The sequence below is a fragment of the Oncorhynchus clarkii genome, chromosome 4 (genome assembly GCF_045791955.1).
Source record: "Oncorhynchus clarkii lewisi isolate Uvic-CL-2024 chromosome 4, UVic_Ocla_1.0, whole genome shotgun sequence".
In the NCBI taxonomy this organism is placed as follows: domain Eukaryota; kingdom Metazoa; phylum Chordata; class Actinopteri; order Salmoniformes; family Salmonidae; genus Oncorhynchus; species Oncorhynchus clarkii.
This window is the reverse complement of record NC_092150.1, coordinates 37,201,739-37,220,831: the sequence shown is the minus strand read 5'-3', so window position 1 is coordinate 37,220,831 and position 19,093 is coordinate 37,201,739. Positions and strand designations below refer to the sequence as shown.

General features: G+C 46.0%; 1 protein-coding gene across 4 annotated transcripts in view; it reads left to right on the top strand.

Annotated features, from left to right (window-relative positions):
- Positions 1 to 19,093, top strand: part of LOC139406773 (zinc finger CCCH domain-containing protein 3-like) — a 79,677-nt gene that overhangs the window by 44,667 nt on the left and 15,917 nt on the right. For 3 of the 4 annotated variants that reach the window (XM_071149797.1, XM_071149799.1, XM_071149800.1), the window contains exons 4-8: positions 1,382 to 1,532; positions 9,221 to 9,390; positions 18,118 to 18,199; positions 18,290 to 18,445; positions 18,565 to 18,634. In XM_071149797.1, coding sequence (XP_071005898.1) covers positions 1,382 to 1,532; positions 9,221 to 9,390; positions 18,118 to 18,199; positions 18,290 to 18,445; positions 18,565 to 18,634 — 629 coding nt within the window. The remainder of the gene's footprint in view (positions 1 to 1,381; positions 1,533 to 9,220; positions 9,391 to 18,117; positions 18,200 to 18,289; positions 18,446 to 18,564; positions 18,635 to 19,093) is intronic. The other variant, XM_071149798.1, reaches the window with a different exon arrangement.

Sequence of the window (19,093 nt, the reverse complement as noted above, 5' to 3'; positions counted from 1 at the left end):
ATACAAATAATTGAAATTAAGTAGAAAGGGCACATTGTTGGGTCTCTCTCTCTCTCTCTCTCTCTCTCTCTCTCTCTCTCTCTCGCCTTTGCGCTCTCTCTCTCTCGCTCTCAATTTCCTTCCTCACTCATTAAGAAGACAAAGTGTTGTCACTGTGAGAGATGGGTGGTACAGGAGAGAGAGAGGGAGGGGGGGCAGGGAGTAAGAAAGAGAGAGATTTTCTTTGTCACTGACATCTCTCATTTTGCTGGGTCTCAGCGTTTGTCTGAATGAACAAAAGATGATTTATGTGAGATTTGAGCTGGGAGACTTCTGTTTTAGACCTTCCACAACACAGCTCTGGTTCAGTTGGAGATTCACTTGTATATTTCAACTCTAGAATTGACCCCAAGTTTTATTTAAATTAGAACCCACTGTATTCATCCCAGTCCTCTCCGATCTTCAGAGTCATCAGTCTTATTCATTCTTCCACAGTCATCAGACACAACCTGAACCGTCACAGTACACTGCCTGATCCTGAAAGCTAAATCATAACTCCTGGCTTTGATAAATCCTCGGGTTTGTTAAATTGGTGTAAAGCAGTAGTTTCAGATCCTAGCGGATGCAAATGCCATCCTTTACCCGGCACAGCGTGTATGTCAGCCAATCCCAGCCATCATAAAGCCATATGATGGATACACACCCAAATAAATAAATAACAAAGACTCCTATTATTTTTTTCTCCTCCTCTCTTTTATGAAAATGATATAACGAATGAGACTTAAGGAGAGAAATCGGGAGGGAGGGAAAGAGACAGAGGACAGGAATTATTAGGCGCATATATATGTATATATATTTCCTTTGTTATTCTCTTATCTTTACATGTGAAGCTTGTTAAGAGAGCACACCCTGCCTGCCACAGAGTTCTAGGTGCGTGTGGGCGCCCTGCGCATGTGTGTCTGTGTCCTATTTGTGTTGTTTCTGCTAACTTGACCCTGAACCCAGGCTTGACCCTAAACCCAGGCTTGACCCCAGGCTTGACCCTAAACCCAGGCTTGACCCTAGGCTTGACCCTAAACCCAGGCTTGACCCTAAACCCAGGCTTGACCCCAGGCTTGACCCTAAACCCAGGCTTGACCCTGAACCCAGGCTTGACCCTGAACCCAGGCTTGACCCTGAACCCAGGCTTGACCCTAAACCCAGGCTTGACCCTGAACCCAGGCTTGACCCTGAACCCAGGCTTGACCCTAAACCCAGGCTTGTCAGCCAATCCCCCAGTGGTGCATTGACACGTTGTAGTTTGTACCTATGAGTTAGCATGGGCATATGCACAAATGCCATGACCTGTGTTGGTTTCTTGACCTGTCAATCTGATGTCAATCACTTCCTCTGTCTTCCCCAGGTCCCGCCTCTCTGTCGATGCATAGCCAATTGTCTCAGCGGGTTTTCAGGACACGCTATAAGATAGTGACGCGCCTGGGCGGAGCCACCTCGCACACACCCCACTATAGCCACGCCCTCTCCTGGAGAGCCAAGAGGATCCATACGGCCAGGTAATGCGTACACGCACACACACACACACACACACACACACACACACACACACACACACACACACACACACACGCACACAAATACTGCATACAGTGTTCCACTATTTGAAAGCTCTGTAACACATGGTACGTAACACACACAGGCCCACACACACACTATGGTTCTTATGTTTAGTGTGTCTCCCTTCTTAATATCACTCAGCAGCACCATAACCCAGGAAGGAGGGCCTGTCTTTAAAGTAGCAGACAGGTGTGCCGTTGTGTGCTAGCCTGTGCGTGGAGCGGAGAGGGACCCCGAGAATGTATGGAGCTTATTTTTGCACAGTAGATGACCCAGGGAATGAACCGTTTACACCGGTCCTCTGCTCTGTATGCTCTGAGCATGAATTTACACCTCTTACAATGGGATCTCAGAGAACAACCCATCAGAAGGGAGGGGGCTCTTCTCCGAACGTCATTACCACCTCCCGTCTCTCTTTTCCTCTCTGTCTTTATTGCTCTCTTTCTGCCTTTCACCCTTTCATTTTGAGAATGAGGGAATTCACTGAAATGAAGCTAAACGCATTTACTTAATAAGCACTCAATGAACATGTGATTTACAGGGCTCCAACTTGACCCCTCGCTCTTTATCCCTCCTCGTGTCTTTACCGCGCTCATCCTCACATCCATTCTATCCATCCTGTCCTCCTTTCTCCCTGGACGTGAGAGATGCTCGGTGCTAAAACAGAGATTCTAGAAAGTAAACGATATAAATGAGATGAGGGGAAGGTACGAAGTGGATGATATGAGGTGGTTATGAGGTCATAACTGGGGGACGGAGGGAGAGGTAATGAATCCCTATGATGATCTCATTATTGGCCCGACGTGCAATAAGTTCATGTGTTATTCATGACCTCATCACCGTGGGACGGACAGTTAGACAGTTAGTTAATGTTTTATTGTGATTGTTATTAACATAGACTTATGGTTTTATTGCGCTGCTAGTTATAAGGTAATATGTTTATGCAGTTGGTTAATGTATTATTCCACTAATATGATAGGTCTGTGAAATGGCTTAGTGTCTTAATGATACTCTGTTTTCCTAAGCCTCGTAATGGGCTGTGGCGGGAGGAGATCACAAGCTGTTGCATATCGCGCAGGCACGCACACAGACGCACGCACACAGACACACACACACACACCGTTGTGTTCGCAGCGCGAAGGGTTCAGTTGGAGGTGCGGTGTGCTCTGCAGGTGTGCGTTTTGTCTCTGTGGCTGTGGCCGCCTGCTGTGGGCGAGTGTTTGCAGGTGTCTGTAGCCGTGTGAGACGTCCACCGACTCAGAGGAGATGCAGACACACTGGCTCCCATGACAAGGGGACACACATGGTTACAGTTCAGCTTGGGGAGATGCAGTAGTTTCTCTCTCTCTCTCTCTCTCTCTCCCCGTCAGGAAGATTATGTTACTGTATGCCAGTTTGGATTTGTGTGTTCTTCATGTGTTACACAGTTATCTTAATTGCCCCTATGTGAGTTTTTTGTTGTTGTGTGTTTGGTTGTATGTCTGTGTGTGGTGTCTCATTTTGTGTAGTTCAGGTTGAGCTTGGTGAAACAGTGGGACTGGCTGCATGAGGCTGAGAATGAAGCTCGGGCCTCTGGTGACTTATTACTATTCATTTAACCGCTGCAGTAAATATTGATTAATCAAGGGATTTTCAATTTGAGCCTGGAGATTGGGGGGGCGGAGGGGGCTGGACAGGTCCCCTGGGAGAGAGGACGTTCTCCTAAGACCCCCCCCCCACTTACTCCCCTCACTACCTCAATCTGTCTGACTCTCTCTAGCACCCCTGAACCTTTTATTAGTTCTATCCTAAGCCATCTAAGCAGTCCTAGCTCATCTATAGCAGTCTCGTCTCATCTTACCCCCTGCACCGAGTTCTGTCCTACCTCTGCAGCCTTCTCATATCATCCCCACTCGGTGTCCCCAAAGCTTTAGAGAGGCCCAAGATGTTGCCTCACTGTAGCCCCACTGTAAATATGGTTCATTCTGATTTCCATAGTGGGGCTGATGCCCTTGGCACAGAGTGTCTAGCGCCAGCCACACATGATCAGTGGGCACCTCTACCTATCTGAGCACTCCTGTCACCCTTAACTCCCCTCTCTCTACTCTGTTAGTCTCCCACCCAGACCCAAGGGAAGTGAGCTGACCTGTCCCGTACCCAGCATGCCGTGCGGTTCTCAGTGTGGTGTCAGCAGTAATGGGCATTGTGGGTGATTGAGTGCTGGGGGAGGCGGGGTATTCCAGCCCCCGCCACCAGGAAATAGATATAATCTCAACATTAAGTCCATTAATAGTAGCCGGAGTTGAATTAAGAACGCCGTAAAACATGCAGCGCACCGCAGGATAAATGACTGTCCCCTCCCTCGCTCTAGCCCTCCCTCACTCCAGCCGTCCCTCGCTCTAGCCCTCCCTCGCTCCAGCCGTCCCTCGCTCTAGCCCTCCCTCACTCCAGCCGTCCCTCGCTCTAGCCCTCCCTCGCTCCAGCCCTCCCTCGCTCTAGCCCTCCCTCACTCCAGCCCTCCCTCACTCCAGCCGTCCCTCGCTCTAGCCCTCCCTCACTCCAGCCCTCCCTCACTCCAGCCGTCCCTCGCTCTAGCCCTCCCTCACTCCAGCCCTCCCTCACTCCAGCCCTCCCTCGCTCCAGCCGTCCCTCACTCCAGCCCTCCCTCACTCCAGCCGTCCCTCGCTCTAGCCCTCCCTCACTCCAGTCCTCCCTCGCTCCAGTCCTCCCTCGCTTCAGCCCTTCCTCGCTCCAGCCCTCCCTCGCTCCAGCCCTCCCTCGCTCCAGCCGTCCCTCGCTCCAGCCCTCCCTCGCTCCAGCCCTCCCTCGCTCCAGCCCTCCCTCGCTCCAGCCCTCCCTCGCTCCAGCCCTCCCTCGCACCAGCCGTCCCTCGCACCAGCCGTCCCTCGCTCCAGCCGTCCCTCGCTCCAGCCCTCCCTCGCTCCAGCCGTCCCTCGCTCCGTCCGTCTTCTCCATCCCTTCTTTTCTCGCCTACTCTGTTGCTTATTTGCCTCCCTCATGTTCTATGTCTTCCCTCTTTCTCCCTATCCATATCGTTGTGTTGCTGCTCGCCTTTTTCTTTTCATTGTCTGTCCATCCACCTCTTATTGTGTCTCTTCTCATCCTCACCTCATTTTCATACCTTTTCAGTATCACCTTATCTCTGCTTCTCAGCTCTTTTCCACCTGCCTCACTCTCTTGCACGCGCTATCATCTTGTCAGTTCTCTTTGGGAGTTCATGGTGCTCGATTGTTTGTTTTTGAGCTACTGTTGTGACACACACACACACACACACACACACATATGGTCTCTCATCTCGTCTAGTGCTCCTCGATTAATCAGGATGTGGGAGGCGGCAATAAAGGCTGCTCCGCTCTCCTCTCCTTTCTCCCATCACTTACACACTCATTCACTCCTCCACTCAGCCCTCCTTCACGCCAGTTCATATGGCAGTTTTACTCCTCTACTCGTCACTTATCATATCTATCCCCCTATCGCTTTCTCACGTATCCCTTCTTACTCGCGGTCCATTCTAACGGTCATGTTTTTACTTGTCTTTTGCTCTTTTCTAGTCCCCCCTTTTTCTCACACCCGTACACTCTCATCTACAGATTCCTGATTGCCTTGTCTTAATTTGATGTCGTTTTGCCCCAGAGGTGTCCCTTACTCTCTTACGATTAGTGTCGATTGAATTGTCTTAATGCATAACGAGTGTGTTTAGGACCACTGTTACTGCATTGCTGTAAGCAGAGTGCAGTCCTCCTCTCCTCGCTCTAGGAAGGAGCTAGACTGTTTGCGCTGCTCAGTCTGTTCCAAGGGTAACTGTTTCCCCAGTATGAGCTTACTAATGCTTTCGCTGCAAGCAAACAGGCCAGAGCAGCATTATTCAGAGCACTCGCGCGACCCCCAAATTCTTCCCTGTCACCAAAACAAAAGTCTGATCGTTCATCAACGGCAGTAGTAGTGCTGAATCGCTCTCTCCTTCATCTGTGTGTCGCGCATGGTGAGAGCTGTACACACAAACACACACACGCACAATTTCACAGGCATGCAAACACTCAGAATATACTCACAAGAGAGTTCCTCTCTGCTATTTTCTCCACCTCTTCCACCTCCTCCTCTGCTCTTCTACACTCACCACCTACAGCTCTGTGGGATCATGGTCCATGGGGTCAACTTACCCCTGCTGTAAATGTACAGTGCATTCGGAACCCTTGACTTTTCCTACATTTTGTTACTAAAATGGATTAAATAAAATATTTTCCTCGTCAATTTGCACACAATACCTCATAATGAAAAAGAGAAAACAGGGTTTTAGACATTTTTGCAAATGTATTAAAAATAAACACAGAAATAAATGATTTACATAAGTATTCAGACCCTTTGCTATGAGACTCTAAATTTATATCAGGTGCATCCTGTTTCCATTGATCATCCTTTAAATGTTTCTACAACTTTATTGGAGTCCACCTGTGGTAAATTCTATTGATTGGACATGATTTGGAAAGGCACAGAGGCACCTGTTTATTTAAGGTCCCACTGTTGACAGTGCATGTCAGAGCAAAAAGCAAGCCATGAGGTCGAAGGAATTGTCCGTAGAGCTCCGAGACAGGACTGTGTCGAGGCACAGATCTGGGGAAGGGTACCAAAACATTTCTGCAGCATTGAAGGTCCCCAAGAATGCAGTGGCCTCATCATTCTTAAATGGAAGAAGTTTTGAACCACCAAGACTCTTCCGAAGAAGGGCCTTTGTCGGGGTGGTGACCAAGAACCCGATGGTCACTCTGACAGAGCTCCAGAGTTCCTCTGTGTAGATGGGATAACCTTCCAGAAGGACCTAAAGGACTCTCAGACCATGAGAAACAAGATTCTCTGGTCTGATGAAACCAAGATTGAACTCTTTGGCCTGAATGCCAAGTGTCACGGCTGGAGGAAATCCTGCACCATCCCTATGTTAAAGCGTGGTGGTGACAGCATCATGCTGTGGGTTTGTTTTTCAGCGGCAGGGACTGGGAGACTAGTCAGGATAGAGGGAAAGATGATCTGAGGTCCTTGATGAAAAACTGCTCCAGAATGCTCAGAATTTCAGACTGTGGGGGAATGTTCACCTTCACAACTACACACCTACACACACACACCTACACCTACACACACACCTACGCGCACGCACGCACGCACACACACAGCTCAAAATCTCTCTTCTCCCCCATAGTTTGTCCCATTAATGAATCGCCATGGTGATTGGGATGATGTGTGTGCAGCCAGGATGTGTCCCCCAGGGCTGCTGGGGAGCAGAGTGGTATATTGGCGTGTTGGTGAAAAGGCTCCCCCTGAAACGAGCGTGCTGTCTGGCAGGGGAGGATTTGTGTGGCGGACAGGCCTGGAGTACCTTTGATAACAGATCTCTTGCTTTGGGGTCAAGGGCGGCACAGGAATAGGTCAAGGAGAGAGAAGAGGGGATAAGGAAAGAGAAGAGAGATGGCTCTCTCTTCTCCTCCGGTTGTGTCACTTGGGGCTTTTTTCAATTCTCTCTATCTCTCCCTCCCTCCCTTTCCCCTCTTTCCATCCTCCCTCCTCCTCTCTCTCTCTCTCTCTCTCATTAATAGGGAGATTACATGGCGATAGTAGTGGAAATAGTGGTGGTGTACAGGAAGTAATATGTATAATGTTCAGTAATGATGTTGTGCTGGAGGGGGAAACTCATTCAGACAGCTGCCTACCTCACATTACTACCCTCATTCACACACACACACACACACACACACACACACACACACACACACACACACACACACACACACACACACACACACACATACACACACATGCATACAGACAGACAGACACTCATGATGCACTCTTATATAGGCACACACTTTCTTTCATACTGTATGTATGCTCACACACACTCAACCACACACCTTGCCATTTTTCCCCAATACTCCCTCACCAGGTGTCTAGTCCCCCCCCCTCATTCTCCCCTCCCAAGTCCTGCACCATGTGTCAGGGTTAACTGCTGTCTATGTTAAGTGTTCATGTCATATCCACATTAACCTCCATGATGGCTCCTCTGGCTGTTGGGCCCTGCTAAAGCCTCCCTGGGAGGCAGTCACTGCTCCTACATTAGCCTCCATTATGGCTCCCTGGGCTCCAGTTGCCCTGTGTAGGGCACACACTGATCTTATATTTGTGAAACTGAGTGTCTCTGCTGGTGAGTTATGGCCTGGTGCGAGAGAGGGTGAGAGGTAGCTAACTAGCGATCTCGCTGGCTGTGTGTCCTTGTGTGTGATTCTCTGTGTGTGGTTCTCTGTGTGTGTTTCTGTGTCTGTTATTGTGTAACTGTAGTTGTAGTGTGTGAGTGTTTACATTAGCGTAGTTGTTTATGTGTGTGTTTGGGGTCCCCGCTCTGTTCTCTGTAATGGGAGGCATGAACTCTGACTCCAAACACATTGCCAGCCCATCTGAACTACAGCAGCATATTACCTCCAGCGCACTGCACACCAGTCCCAATCCCACCCAAATAAAAGTGACAGGCCAGTACAATTTATTGCCATAACCCCTGCCCCCCCCCCCTCCCACACACACACACACAGTTACACACACACAGTTACACACACACAGTTACACACATAGCACAGAGGGTGACTTCCTTTGCTTCTGCATGTCATTTTGTGAATATTTATTTGTGTGTCTTCTGTAGGCTTGTGGTTGTGGTTATCCTGTGTGTGTGTGTGTGTGTGTGTGTGTGTGTGTGTGTGTGTGTGACTGCATTTGTGTGTGTCTGTTCGGCACCACGCGTTGCTTCAGGGCCCGAGGGCAGCCCTCCCTGCTCTGGCCTCCTGCCCTGTCTATTATCTCATTGATTTCCTCCTCTTTTCAATTCTCTCCATTTCCACACTGCCGCCCTTTCCATTAGGGCGGCAATTTAACAGAGTGCTGTGACACGGGAGAGAATGAGGGAGGTGAGGAGGGAGGGTAGGACTGGGAAGCGTAAAGAGGGAGATGAGAAGGGGAGATAAAGTGGAAGAGGAGTGCAAAAGACAGGCAGAAAGAGAAGGGGTGTGGATATGGTGGGGAAGTGAGCATATTACAAGAGCAGTATCATTCAGCTCATTACTACTTTGTGGTTATTCCGAATTGATATTTTTGCCCAAGTACTGCGTTCTCCAGGAGTTATCATACAATGATGTTTCCTCCCATAGAAAATACCATCCCAAAACCTGGACTTGTCAAACTGTTCAAGCAAGATGTTCTGTGTATCCATGTATGCTTTTCCTAATGCTTTGCCAATTTCTCCCTCCTCACTCTATTCTGCTTTTTCTCTCCTCTCTCTCTGTCTCTGTCTCTCTCTCTGTCTCTCTCTCTGTCTCTCTCTCTGTCTCTCTGTCTCTCTGTCTCTGTCTCTCTGTCTCTGTCTCTCTGTCTCTGTCTCTCTGTCTGTCTCTCTGTCTCTCTCTCTGTCTCTCTTTCTCTGTCTCTCTTTCTCGGTCTCTGTCTCTCTCTCTCTGTCTCTCTCTCTCTGTCTCTGTCTCTCTCTCTCTGTCTCTCTCTCTCTGTCTCTCTCTCTCTCTCTCTCTCTATGTCTGTCTCTCTCTCTCTGTCTCTCTCTCTCTGTCTCTCTCTCTGTCTCTCTCTCTCTCTCCTCCAGGAGTGTGCTCCAGAGTCGTCTGCGTCCCCCCGGACAGGACAGGCACCCCCCGGCCCAACACTGGAGATGCAGAGGGCTGGGCATGCGCTGGATTGGCGGAAACCTTTACAGCGTCTCAGCCAATAAGCTGTCCCGCACTGTGACAACCAGTGCGCCAATCAACAGGACAGGTACCACACACACACACCCTACAAATACAGTTTGAAGTCGGAAGTATACATACACTTAGGTTGGAGTCATTAAAACTCATTTTTCAACTACCACAAATTTCTTGTTAACAAACTATAGTTTTGGTAAGTTGGTTAGGAAATCTACTTTGTGCATGACACAAGTAATTTTTCCAACAATTGTTTACAGACAGATTATTTCACTTATAATTCACTGTATCACAATTCCAGTGGTACAGAAGTTTACATACACTAATTTAACTGTGCCTTTAAACAGCTTGGAAAATTCCAGAAAATGATGTCATGGCTTTAGAAGCTTCTGATAGGCTAATTGACATAATTTGAGTAAATTGAAGGTGTACCTGTGGATGTATTTCAAGGACTACCTTCAAACTCAGTGCCTCTTTGCTTGACATCATGGGAAAATGAAAAGAAATCTGCCAAGACCTCAGAAAAAAAATTGTGGACCTCCACAAGTCTGGTTCATCCTTGGGAGCAATTTCCAAATGCCTGGAGGTACCACATTCATCTGTACAAACAATAGTACGCAAGTATAAACACCATGGGACCATGCAGCCATCATACCGCTCAGGAAGGAGACACATTCTGTCTCTTAGAGATGAACGTACTTTGTTACAAAAAGTGCAAATCAATCCCAGAACAACAGCAATGGACCTTGTGAAGATGCTGGAGGAAAATGATCTGTATCCACAGTAAAACGAGTCCTATATCGACATAACCTGAAAGGCAGCTCGTTAAGGAAGAAGCCAATACTCCAAAACCGCCATAAAAAAGCCAGTCTACGGTTTGCAACTGCACATGGGGACAAAGATTGTCCTCTGGTCTGATGAACAAAAATAGAATTGCAAGGCCATAATGACCATCGTTATGTTTGGAGAAAAAAGAGGGAGGCTCGCAAGCCAAAGGACACTATCCCAACCGTGAAGCATGGGGGTGGCAGCATCATTTGGGGGTGCTTTTCTGCAGGAGGGACTGGTGTACTTCACAAAATAGATGGCATCATGACACAAGAAAATTATTTGGATACATTTAAGCAACATGTCATGACATCAGTCAGGAAGTTAATGCTTGGTTGCAAATGGGTATTCCAAATGGACAATTACCCCAAGCATACTTCCAAAGTTGTGGCAAAATGGCTTAAGGACAACAAAGTCAAGGTATTGGAGTGGCCATCACAAAGCCCTGACCTCAATCCCATACAAAATTTGTGGGCAGAACTGAAAAAGCATGTGCGAGCAAGGAGGCCTACAAACTTGACTCAGTTACACCAGCTCTGTCAGGAGGAATGGGCCAAAATTCACCCAACTTATTGTGGGAAGCTTGTGGAAGGCTACCCAAAACTTTTGACCCAAGTGAAACAATTTAAAGGCAATGCTACCAAATACTAATTGAGTGTATGTAAACTTCTGACCCACTGGGAATGTGATGAAAGAAATAAAAGTTGAAATAAATAATTCTTTCAACTATTATTCTGACATTTCACATTCTTAAAATAAAGTGGTGATCCTAACTGACCAAAGCCAGGGACTTTTTACTAGGATTAAATTTCAGGAATTGTGAAAAACTGAGTTTAAATGTATTTGGCTAAGGTGTATGTAAACTTCTGACTTCAACTGTACACCCTGCCAGTCATTGTAGGCAAAGGTTATGCACTTGTTATAGACCACAGAGTGAGTGTGTATCTTGTGGTGTGATAGTGTGCAGTCACGGAAGTAGCACTATGGTAGAGGAGGAGGAAATAGGAGGTATGAGGTGTGTTAGACATCTGAAATAATCAAGTTGTCATCAGTCAGTGGGACAGGAGGAGGGGCTGCTGCGGGGAGAACTGGACGACGCAGATTAAACTCAGCCCTGAGCTGCTCTCTCAATCTCTCGCTAGCTCAATCGCTTTCTCGCTCTCGTGCTCTCTGGCTCTCTCTCTCTCTCTCTCCCCTTACAGAAAAACCACATGATATCACACGTGGAAAATCCTGTGAAAGCGTGTTTTTTGGAACACTTTCCATGTGACTTTTCACATGTGAAAACATGTTTTTGGAACACTTCACGTTATCTTTTACATGTGAAAACGTGGTTTTGGGACACAACACGTGAAAACGTTGTGCTTTTAACATAGTGTTTTCAACGTACATTTTTTTTTACACTCTTTGACAAACAGTGGGGCAAAAAAGTATTTAGTCAGCCACCAATTGTGCAAGTTCTCCCACTTAAAAAGATGAGAGAGGCCTGTAATTTTCATCATAGGTACACTTCAACTATGACAGACAAAATGAGAAAACAAATCCAGAAAATCACATTGTATAATTTTTTATGAATTTATTTGCAAAGTGTTTGGTCAATAACAAAAGTTTATCTCAATACTTTGTTATGTACCCTTTGTTGGCAATGACAGAGGTCAAACGTTTTCTGTAAGTCTTCACAAGGTTTTCACTCACTGTTGCTGGTATTTTGGCCCATTCCTCCATGCAGATCTCCTCTAGAGCAGTGATGTTTTGGGGCTGTTGCTGGGCAACATGGACTTTCAACTCCCTCCAAAGATTTTGTATGGGGTTGAGATCTGGAGACTGGCTAGGCCACTCCAGGACCTTGAAATGCTTCTTACGAAGCCACTCCTTCATTGCCCGGGCGATGTGTTTGGGATCATTGTCATGCTGAAAGACCCAGCCACGTTTCATCTTCAATGCCCTTGCTGATGGAAGGAGGTTTTCACTCAAAATCTCACGATACATGGCCCCATTCATTCTTTCCTTTCTTTCAGTCGTCCTGGTCCCTTTGCAGAAAAACAGCTCCAAAGCATGATGTTTCCACCCCCATGCTTCACAGTAGGTATGGTGTTCTTTGGATGCAACTCAACATTCTTTGTCCTCCAAACACGACGAGTTGAGTTTTTACCAAAAAGTTATATTTTGGTCTGATCTGGCCATATGACATTCTCCCAATCTTCTTCTGGATCATCCAAATGCTCCCTAGCAAACTTCAGACGGGCCTGGACATGTACGGGCTTAAGCAGGGAGACACGTCTGGCACTGCAGGATTTGAGTCCCTGGCGGCGTAGTGTGTTACTGATGGTAGGCTTTGTTACTTTGGTCCCAGCTCTCTGCAGGTCATTTGCCAGCAGCATACCACCCTGCATACCACTGGTGGTTTGCTTCTGAAGCTAAGCAGGGTTGGTCCTGGTCAGTACCTGGATGGGAGACCAGATGCTGCTGGAAGTGGTGTTGGAGGGCCAGTAGGAGGCACTCTTTCCTCTGGTCTAAAAAAAAAGAAATATCCCAATGCCCCAGGGCAGTGATTTGGGACACTGCCCTGTGTAAGGGTGCCGTCTTTCGGATGGGACGTTAAACGGGTGTCCTGACTCTCTGAGGTCATTAAGGATCCCATGGCACTTATCGTAAGAGTAGGGGTGTTAACCCCGGTGTCTTGGCTAAATTCCCAATCTGGCCCTTGAACCATCACGGTCACCTAATAATCCCCAGTTTACAATTGGCTCATTCATCCCCTTCCTCTCCCCTGTAACTATTCCCCAGGTCGTTGCTGCAAATGAGAACGTGTTCTCAGTCAATTTACCTGGTAAAATAACGGATAAATATATATATTTTTTTTAAATATAAAAAAATTCACTAGGTCCCCCCGTGTGGTTCTGGGATTTTTGCTCACCGTTCTTGTGATCATTTTGACCCCACGGGGTGAGATCTTGCGTTGAGCCCAAGATTGAGGGAGATTATCAGTGGTCTTGTATGTCTTCCATTTCCTAATAATTGCTCCCACAGTTGATTTCTTCAAACCAAGCTGCTTACCTATTGCAGATTCAGTCTTCCCAGCCTGGTGCAGGTCTACAATTTTGTTTCTGGTGTCCTTTGACAGCTCTTTGGTCTTGGCCATAGTGGAGTTTGGAGTGTGACTGTTTGAGGTTGTGGACAGGTGTCTTTTATACTGATAACAAGTTCAAACAGGTGCCATTAATACAGGTAACGAGTGGAGAAGAAGAAGTTACAGGTCTGTGAGAGCCAGAATCGTGCTTGTTTGTAGGTGACCAAATACTTATTTTCCACCATAATTTGCAAATAAATTCATTAAAAATCCTACAATGTGATTTTCTGGATTTTTATTTCTTCTCATTTTGCCTATCATAGTTGAAGTGTACCTATGATGAAAATTACAGGCCTCTCTCATCTTTTTAAGTGGGAGAACTTGCACAATTGGTGGCTGACTAAATACTTTTTTGCCCCACTGTATAGGCCTCAGAGCCAGAACAACCTTGTCAACTGCTGTTGAATAATTAATGAATGGTCAGACACATCCAACCTTTTTTTTTTAAAGAAGATGGATGTAATTATTTACTAGCAAGCAATTAAAACATGCTCTACATCCCAGCGGATTTTGCAGATTAGCTGCTTGCGCATCAAAGGTCAATTGGAAAGAAGAGGAGATATAGAACGTTTAATTGACAGACTAAGTTAGCAAAACAATCGCTTATAATCATTAGTAAACACTTACATTATTAGGTATGGATGATCTACGTGAAAATAAAGTTAATAAAAAATTATCCTAAAATGGATATAGGCCTATTCCATAACTGTCAATTACACGGTTATTCATTCAATTACCGTCACAGCCCTAGGGTTTTCCCTTGTGCTCAAATGTTGTCACGTGTTGTTTCATGTCATCACATGTTGAAATGTTTCATCCCCGTGTTACATTTATTTCACACGTGCTCACCATGTTGTCACACGTTATCGCATTAACGTCACGTAAAATCACACGCGATCAGGTGAAAATCATGTGGGTTTTCGTAAGGGGTCTCTCTCCTCCCTCTGTCACATACAGACTTGGTCTTTCTTTCTCTCCCCCTCTCTTTCTTTGATTTACAGTCTCTCTCTCTTACTCTCCCTCGCTCTCTCTGCCAAAATATGTGGCTGGATTTGAAGAGTTCCCTTCTGTTCCTGCAGCTTGTGACTCGCCTCCTGATACACAAACACACACACGCACACAGAAGTGCCATTTTCACACACCCACTCTCCACAACACCACATTCCAGCATGCTCTGAAAATGCCTTCAGTGTCCACCACAACAGCGGTTATAATTTCAGATCTCACCAGTCCAGTTAGCTGAGATTACACGTCTTATTTTCCTGGTCATCTGCCAGTGGCCTCCCATCATAGTGCCAAGATCACAGGAACACACACTGATGAAGAGGATATATTTTACATCTGAAATATTCCAAAATTAGAGACTTGGCTAGGTATCAAGCCTCCTTACCTTACCTCCCCCCTCTTTTCCACCATACCCATATCTCGTTCCCTGCTTCCTTCCCTCCCTCCCTCCAAAAACTATTGGCTTGGAGAGCTATCAGGTCTCCGGTACACTCTTAAAAAAAAAAGGTGCTATGTGGAACCATATAGTGTTCGTCGGCTTGTCCCCATAGGGGAACCGTTTTTGGTGCTAGGTAGATCCCTTTGCAGAGTTTTATTTTATTTTACCTAGAACCCTTTGCAGTTTTCTACCTAGAGCCCTTTTCAGAGGTTTCTACTTAGAACCCTTTGCAGAGGGTTCTAGCTATGGTAAGATGACATGAAAATAGAACTCTTTGGCCACGCACACCAGTGGTAGGTTTGGGGATGAAGAACAGAAGCGTATGCAAAAAATATGGTTATCTGTATAATAAAGCTAAAAAATATATATATATATATTTTTGCTTTATTATACAGATAACCATATATATATACATACAATACACTGCCGGTTCACTCAGGCTCCCTTCTATTCTCCTACTCACTGCTTAATAAAATCACAGAAAATACGACACTGAACAAAAATATAAATGCAACAATTTCAAAGTTACAGTTCATTTAAGGAAATCAGTCAATTGAAATAAATTCATTAGGCCCTAATCTATGGATTTCACATGACTGGGAATACAGATATGCATCTGTTCATCAGCTGTCCGGGTGGTTGGTCTCACATAAATCCTGCAGAAGAGGAAGCCGGATCTGGAGGTCCTGGGCTGGCGTGGTTGTGAATTCTGCCAAATTCTCTAAAAGGACATTGAAGTCAGGTTATGGAAGATACAGTGGCTTGCGAAAGTATTCACCCCCTTGGCATTTCTCCTATTTTGTTGCCTTACAACCTGGAATTAAAATGGATTTTTTGATTTACACAATATGCCTCCCACTTTGAAGATGCAAAATATTTTTAATTGTGAAACAAACAAGAAATAAGAAAAAAAAACTGAACTTGAGCGTGCATAACTATTCACCCCCCCCAAAATTGATACTTTGTAGAGCCACTTTTTGCAGCAATTACAGCTGCAAGTCTCTTGGGGTGTCTTTATAAGCTTGGCACATCTAGCCACTGGGATTTTTGCCCATTCTTCAAGGCAAAACTGCTCCAGCTCCCTCAAGTTTGATGGGTTCTGCTTGTGTACAGCAATCTTTAAGTCATACCACCTATTCTCAACTGGATTGAGGTATGGCCCTTTCCAAGACATCTAAATGTTTCCCCTTAAACCACTCAAGTGTTGTTTTAGCACTATGCTTAGGGTCATTGTCCTGCTGAAATCTGCCCCAGTCTCAAATCTCTGGAAGACTGATACAGGTTTCCCTCAAGAATTTCCTTGTATTTAGCACCATCCATCATTCCTTCAATTCTGACAAGTATCCCAGTCCCTGCCAATGAAAAACATCCCCACAGCATGATGCTGCCACCACCATGCTTCACTGTGGGGATGGTGTTCTCGGGTGATGAGAGGTGTTGGGTTTGCGCCAGACATAGCATTTTCCTTGATGGCCAAAAAGCTTATTTTTGTGTCATCTGACCAGAGTACTTTCTTCGATATGTTTGGGGAGTCTCCCACGTGCCTTTTGGCGAACACCAAACATGTTTGCTCATTCTTTTCTTTAAGCAATGGCTTTTTTTCAGTGTACGGTGTGTGTACGGCTTAAAGTAGTCCTATGGACAGATACTCCAATCTCTGCTGTGGAGCTTTGCAGCTCCTTCAAGGTTATCTTTGGTCTCTTTGTTGCCTCTCTGATTAATGCCCTCCTTGCCTGGTCCGTGAGTTTCGGTGGGCGGCCCTCTCTTGGCCATATTCTTTCCATTTTTTAATAATGGATTTAATGGTGCTCCGTGGGATGTTCAAAGTTTCAGATATTTTTTTATAATCCAACCCTGATCTGTACTTCTCCACAACTTTGCCCCTGACCTGTTTGGAGAGCTCGTTGGTTGTGCCCCTTGCTTAGTGGTGTTGCAGACTCTGGGTCCTTTCAGAACAGGTGTATATATACGGAGATCATGTGACACTTAAATAAATTCCACCTGTGTGCAATCTAAGTAATTATGTCACTTCTGAAGGTAATTGGTTGCACCATATCTTATTTAGGGGCTTCATAGCAAAGGGGTGAATACATATGCACGGACCACTTTTCTGTTTTTTTGTGGGTTTTTTATTTTATATTTTGAAACAGGTAATTTTTTTCATTTCATTTCACCAATTTGGACTATTTTGTGTATGTCCATTACATGAAATCCTCATAAAAATCAATTTAAATTACAGGTTGTAATGCAACAACAGGTTATAAAACGAAACACCAAGGGGGTGAATACTTTTGCAAGGCACTGTAAATGTCCATTCAATTCTCTGGCAACAGCTCTGGTGGACATTCAAGCAGTCAGCAGGCCAATTGCACGCTCCCTCAACTTGAGACATCTGTGGCATTGTGTTGTGTGACAAAACTGCACATTTAAGAGTGGCCTTTTATTGTCCCCAGCACACGGTGCAACTGTGTAATGATTATGCTGTTTAATCAGCTTCTTGTTAATCCATCCACCTGACAGGTGTGGCGTATCTTGGCAAAAGAGAAATGCTCACTGACAGGGATGCCAAAAAAATTGTGCACAACATTTGAGACATTCTTATTTTTGTGTTAGGACATTTCTGGGATCTTTTCTTTCAGCTCGTGGAACATGGGACCAACACTTTACATGATGCATTTATATTTTGGTTTAGTGTCATTTGAAATATAGAAAGCGTGGCAAAGACATACAACTATGTCAGTTTAAAACATTACATTATAGCTGTCAGGTCATTGCATCATATCTGCCTGGGCACACAGTGGAAATAGCTTGCAGTGATGGCAGAGGCTTAAAGACTGTAATAGCCTACTCTAGGCTACTGATGAGTGGTGAGCTTTCTGGTGCCAGAGGCTGCCGGTGGCATCACCCAGGTGGGTGCTACTTGTTGGTAGTGGAGGAGTGGCTACAAAGTCCAAGCGGCTATGCTACAAATGGCTGTCTGTGTCGGGCACGGCGAGGTGCGTTGTCTGATCCTCACCCGACGACTCCCCCCTGGCTGTGACCGTTATGCTTCATCCCTGTGACTGTGCTATTTCCTTCCACGGCTCAGGCCGTTGACGCTATGAGAACAAACTGATTTTGAACGGCTTTAATTCACCTGTTTAATTACTTGCATGTGCTGTGTAAGTAATTCCGCTCTTAGCTGGCAAGTACGGCCTACATGCAATGTAATAAAACTACTACTACTGCAGTGTAAACACAGACATGGACATGCACGCGTGTCCGCACACAAACACTCACACAAAATATGTCAGTCACAGTGGTGTATAAATAACGCCATAATACCCCATTTTTTAAAAATGTTTAGTCTTTATAGAGGCGGTTTCTTTTTTTTCTCATTCTCTATTTTCCCCAAACAGTGCGGTTGTCCAGTCCACAGGAAGTCTCCCACACCACCTCTAGCACTCTCATCCGGCCCTCCAGCACTCGTTTTGTGGCTAGGTAAGCACTTTAGTACACACACACCCTCTGCTACCTGTACATAATTGCACAACTCTATGTTTTCTTGATTGTGTGTGTTCTGTCTTCCAGTCGTGCGGTTCAGAGGAGTCTAGCCATCATCAGGCATGCTCGTCAGAAGAAGTCCCAGAAGCAGTACTGTATGTACTACAACCGCTTTGGCAAATGTAACCGTGGCAACACCTGCCCCTACATCCACGATCCTGATAAGGTGGCTGTCTGTACCAGGTAACACACACACCCACACCTAACATGCACAGATCTCCTCAAAACCACCTGTACAGACTGTGTGGGCTCTCTGATTGGCTGCTCTGTGATCTGATGACTCTTCCCATTGGTTCCTGCAGGTTCCTGAGGGGTACGTGTAAGCAGACAGGTGGGACCTGTCCATTCTCCCATAAGGTGGCCAAGGAGAAGGTGAAACTATGTGACACACACACACATACCATCCTTGAGGTGAGAGTATGTGAAACGTCAATGTCTCTCTCACACCAGCTGGGTTGGAGTGTACTGTGTAGTTAGTCAGTTAGCGTTTGGCCCCGTCAGGTATATAGCCAGGGAGGAAGTGAGAATATGGTGTCTCACACACGTACAGATCTGCAAACATTGGAGGATTAATGCTAGGGGGTGGGGAAAGGGATTGCGTTAGGACCGACTATTAGTTTACCACCCAGAGATAGATATGGAGACATGTCACATACAATATGTGGTTTTTAGAGTTATGGTTGGTGTATAGAGATACAGCTAGAGTCCTCATTCACTCGATTGGCACAGCTCCTGTCTCTGTGCTCTCACTGGCAGTATTAAGATATACACTCACACACTCCCACTGGTAGTGTACACACTCAGAGACGTGACCTGATTCTATGGTTAGGG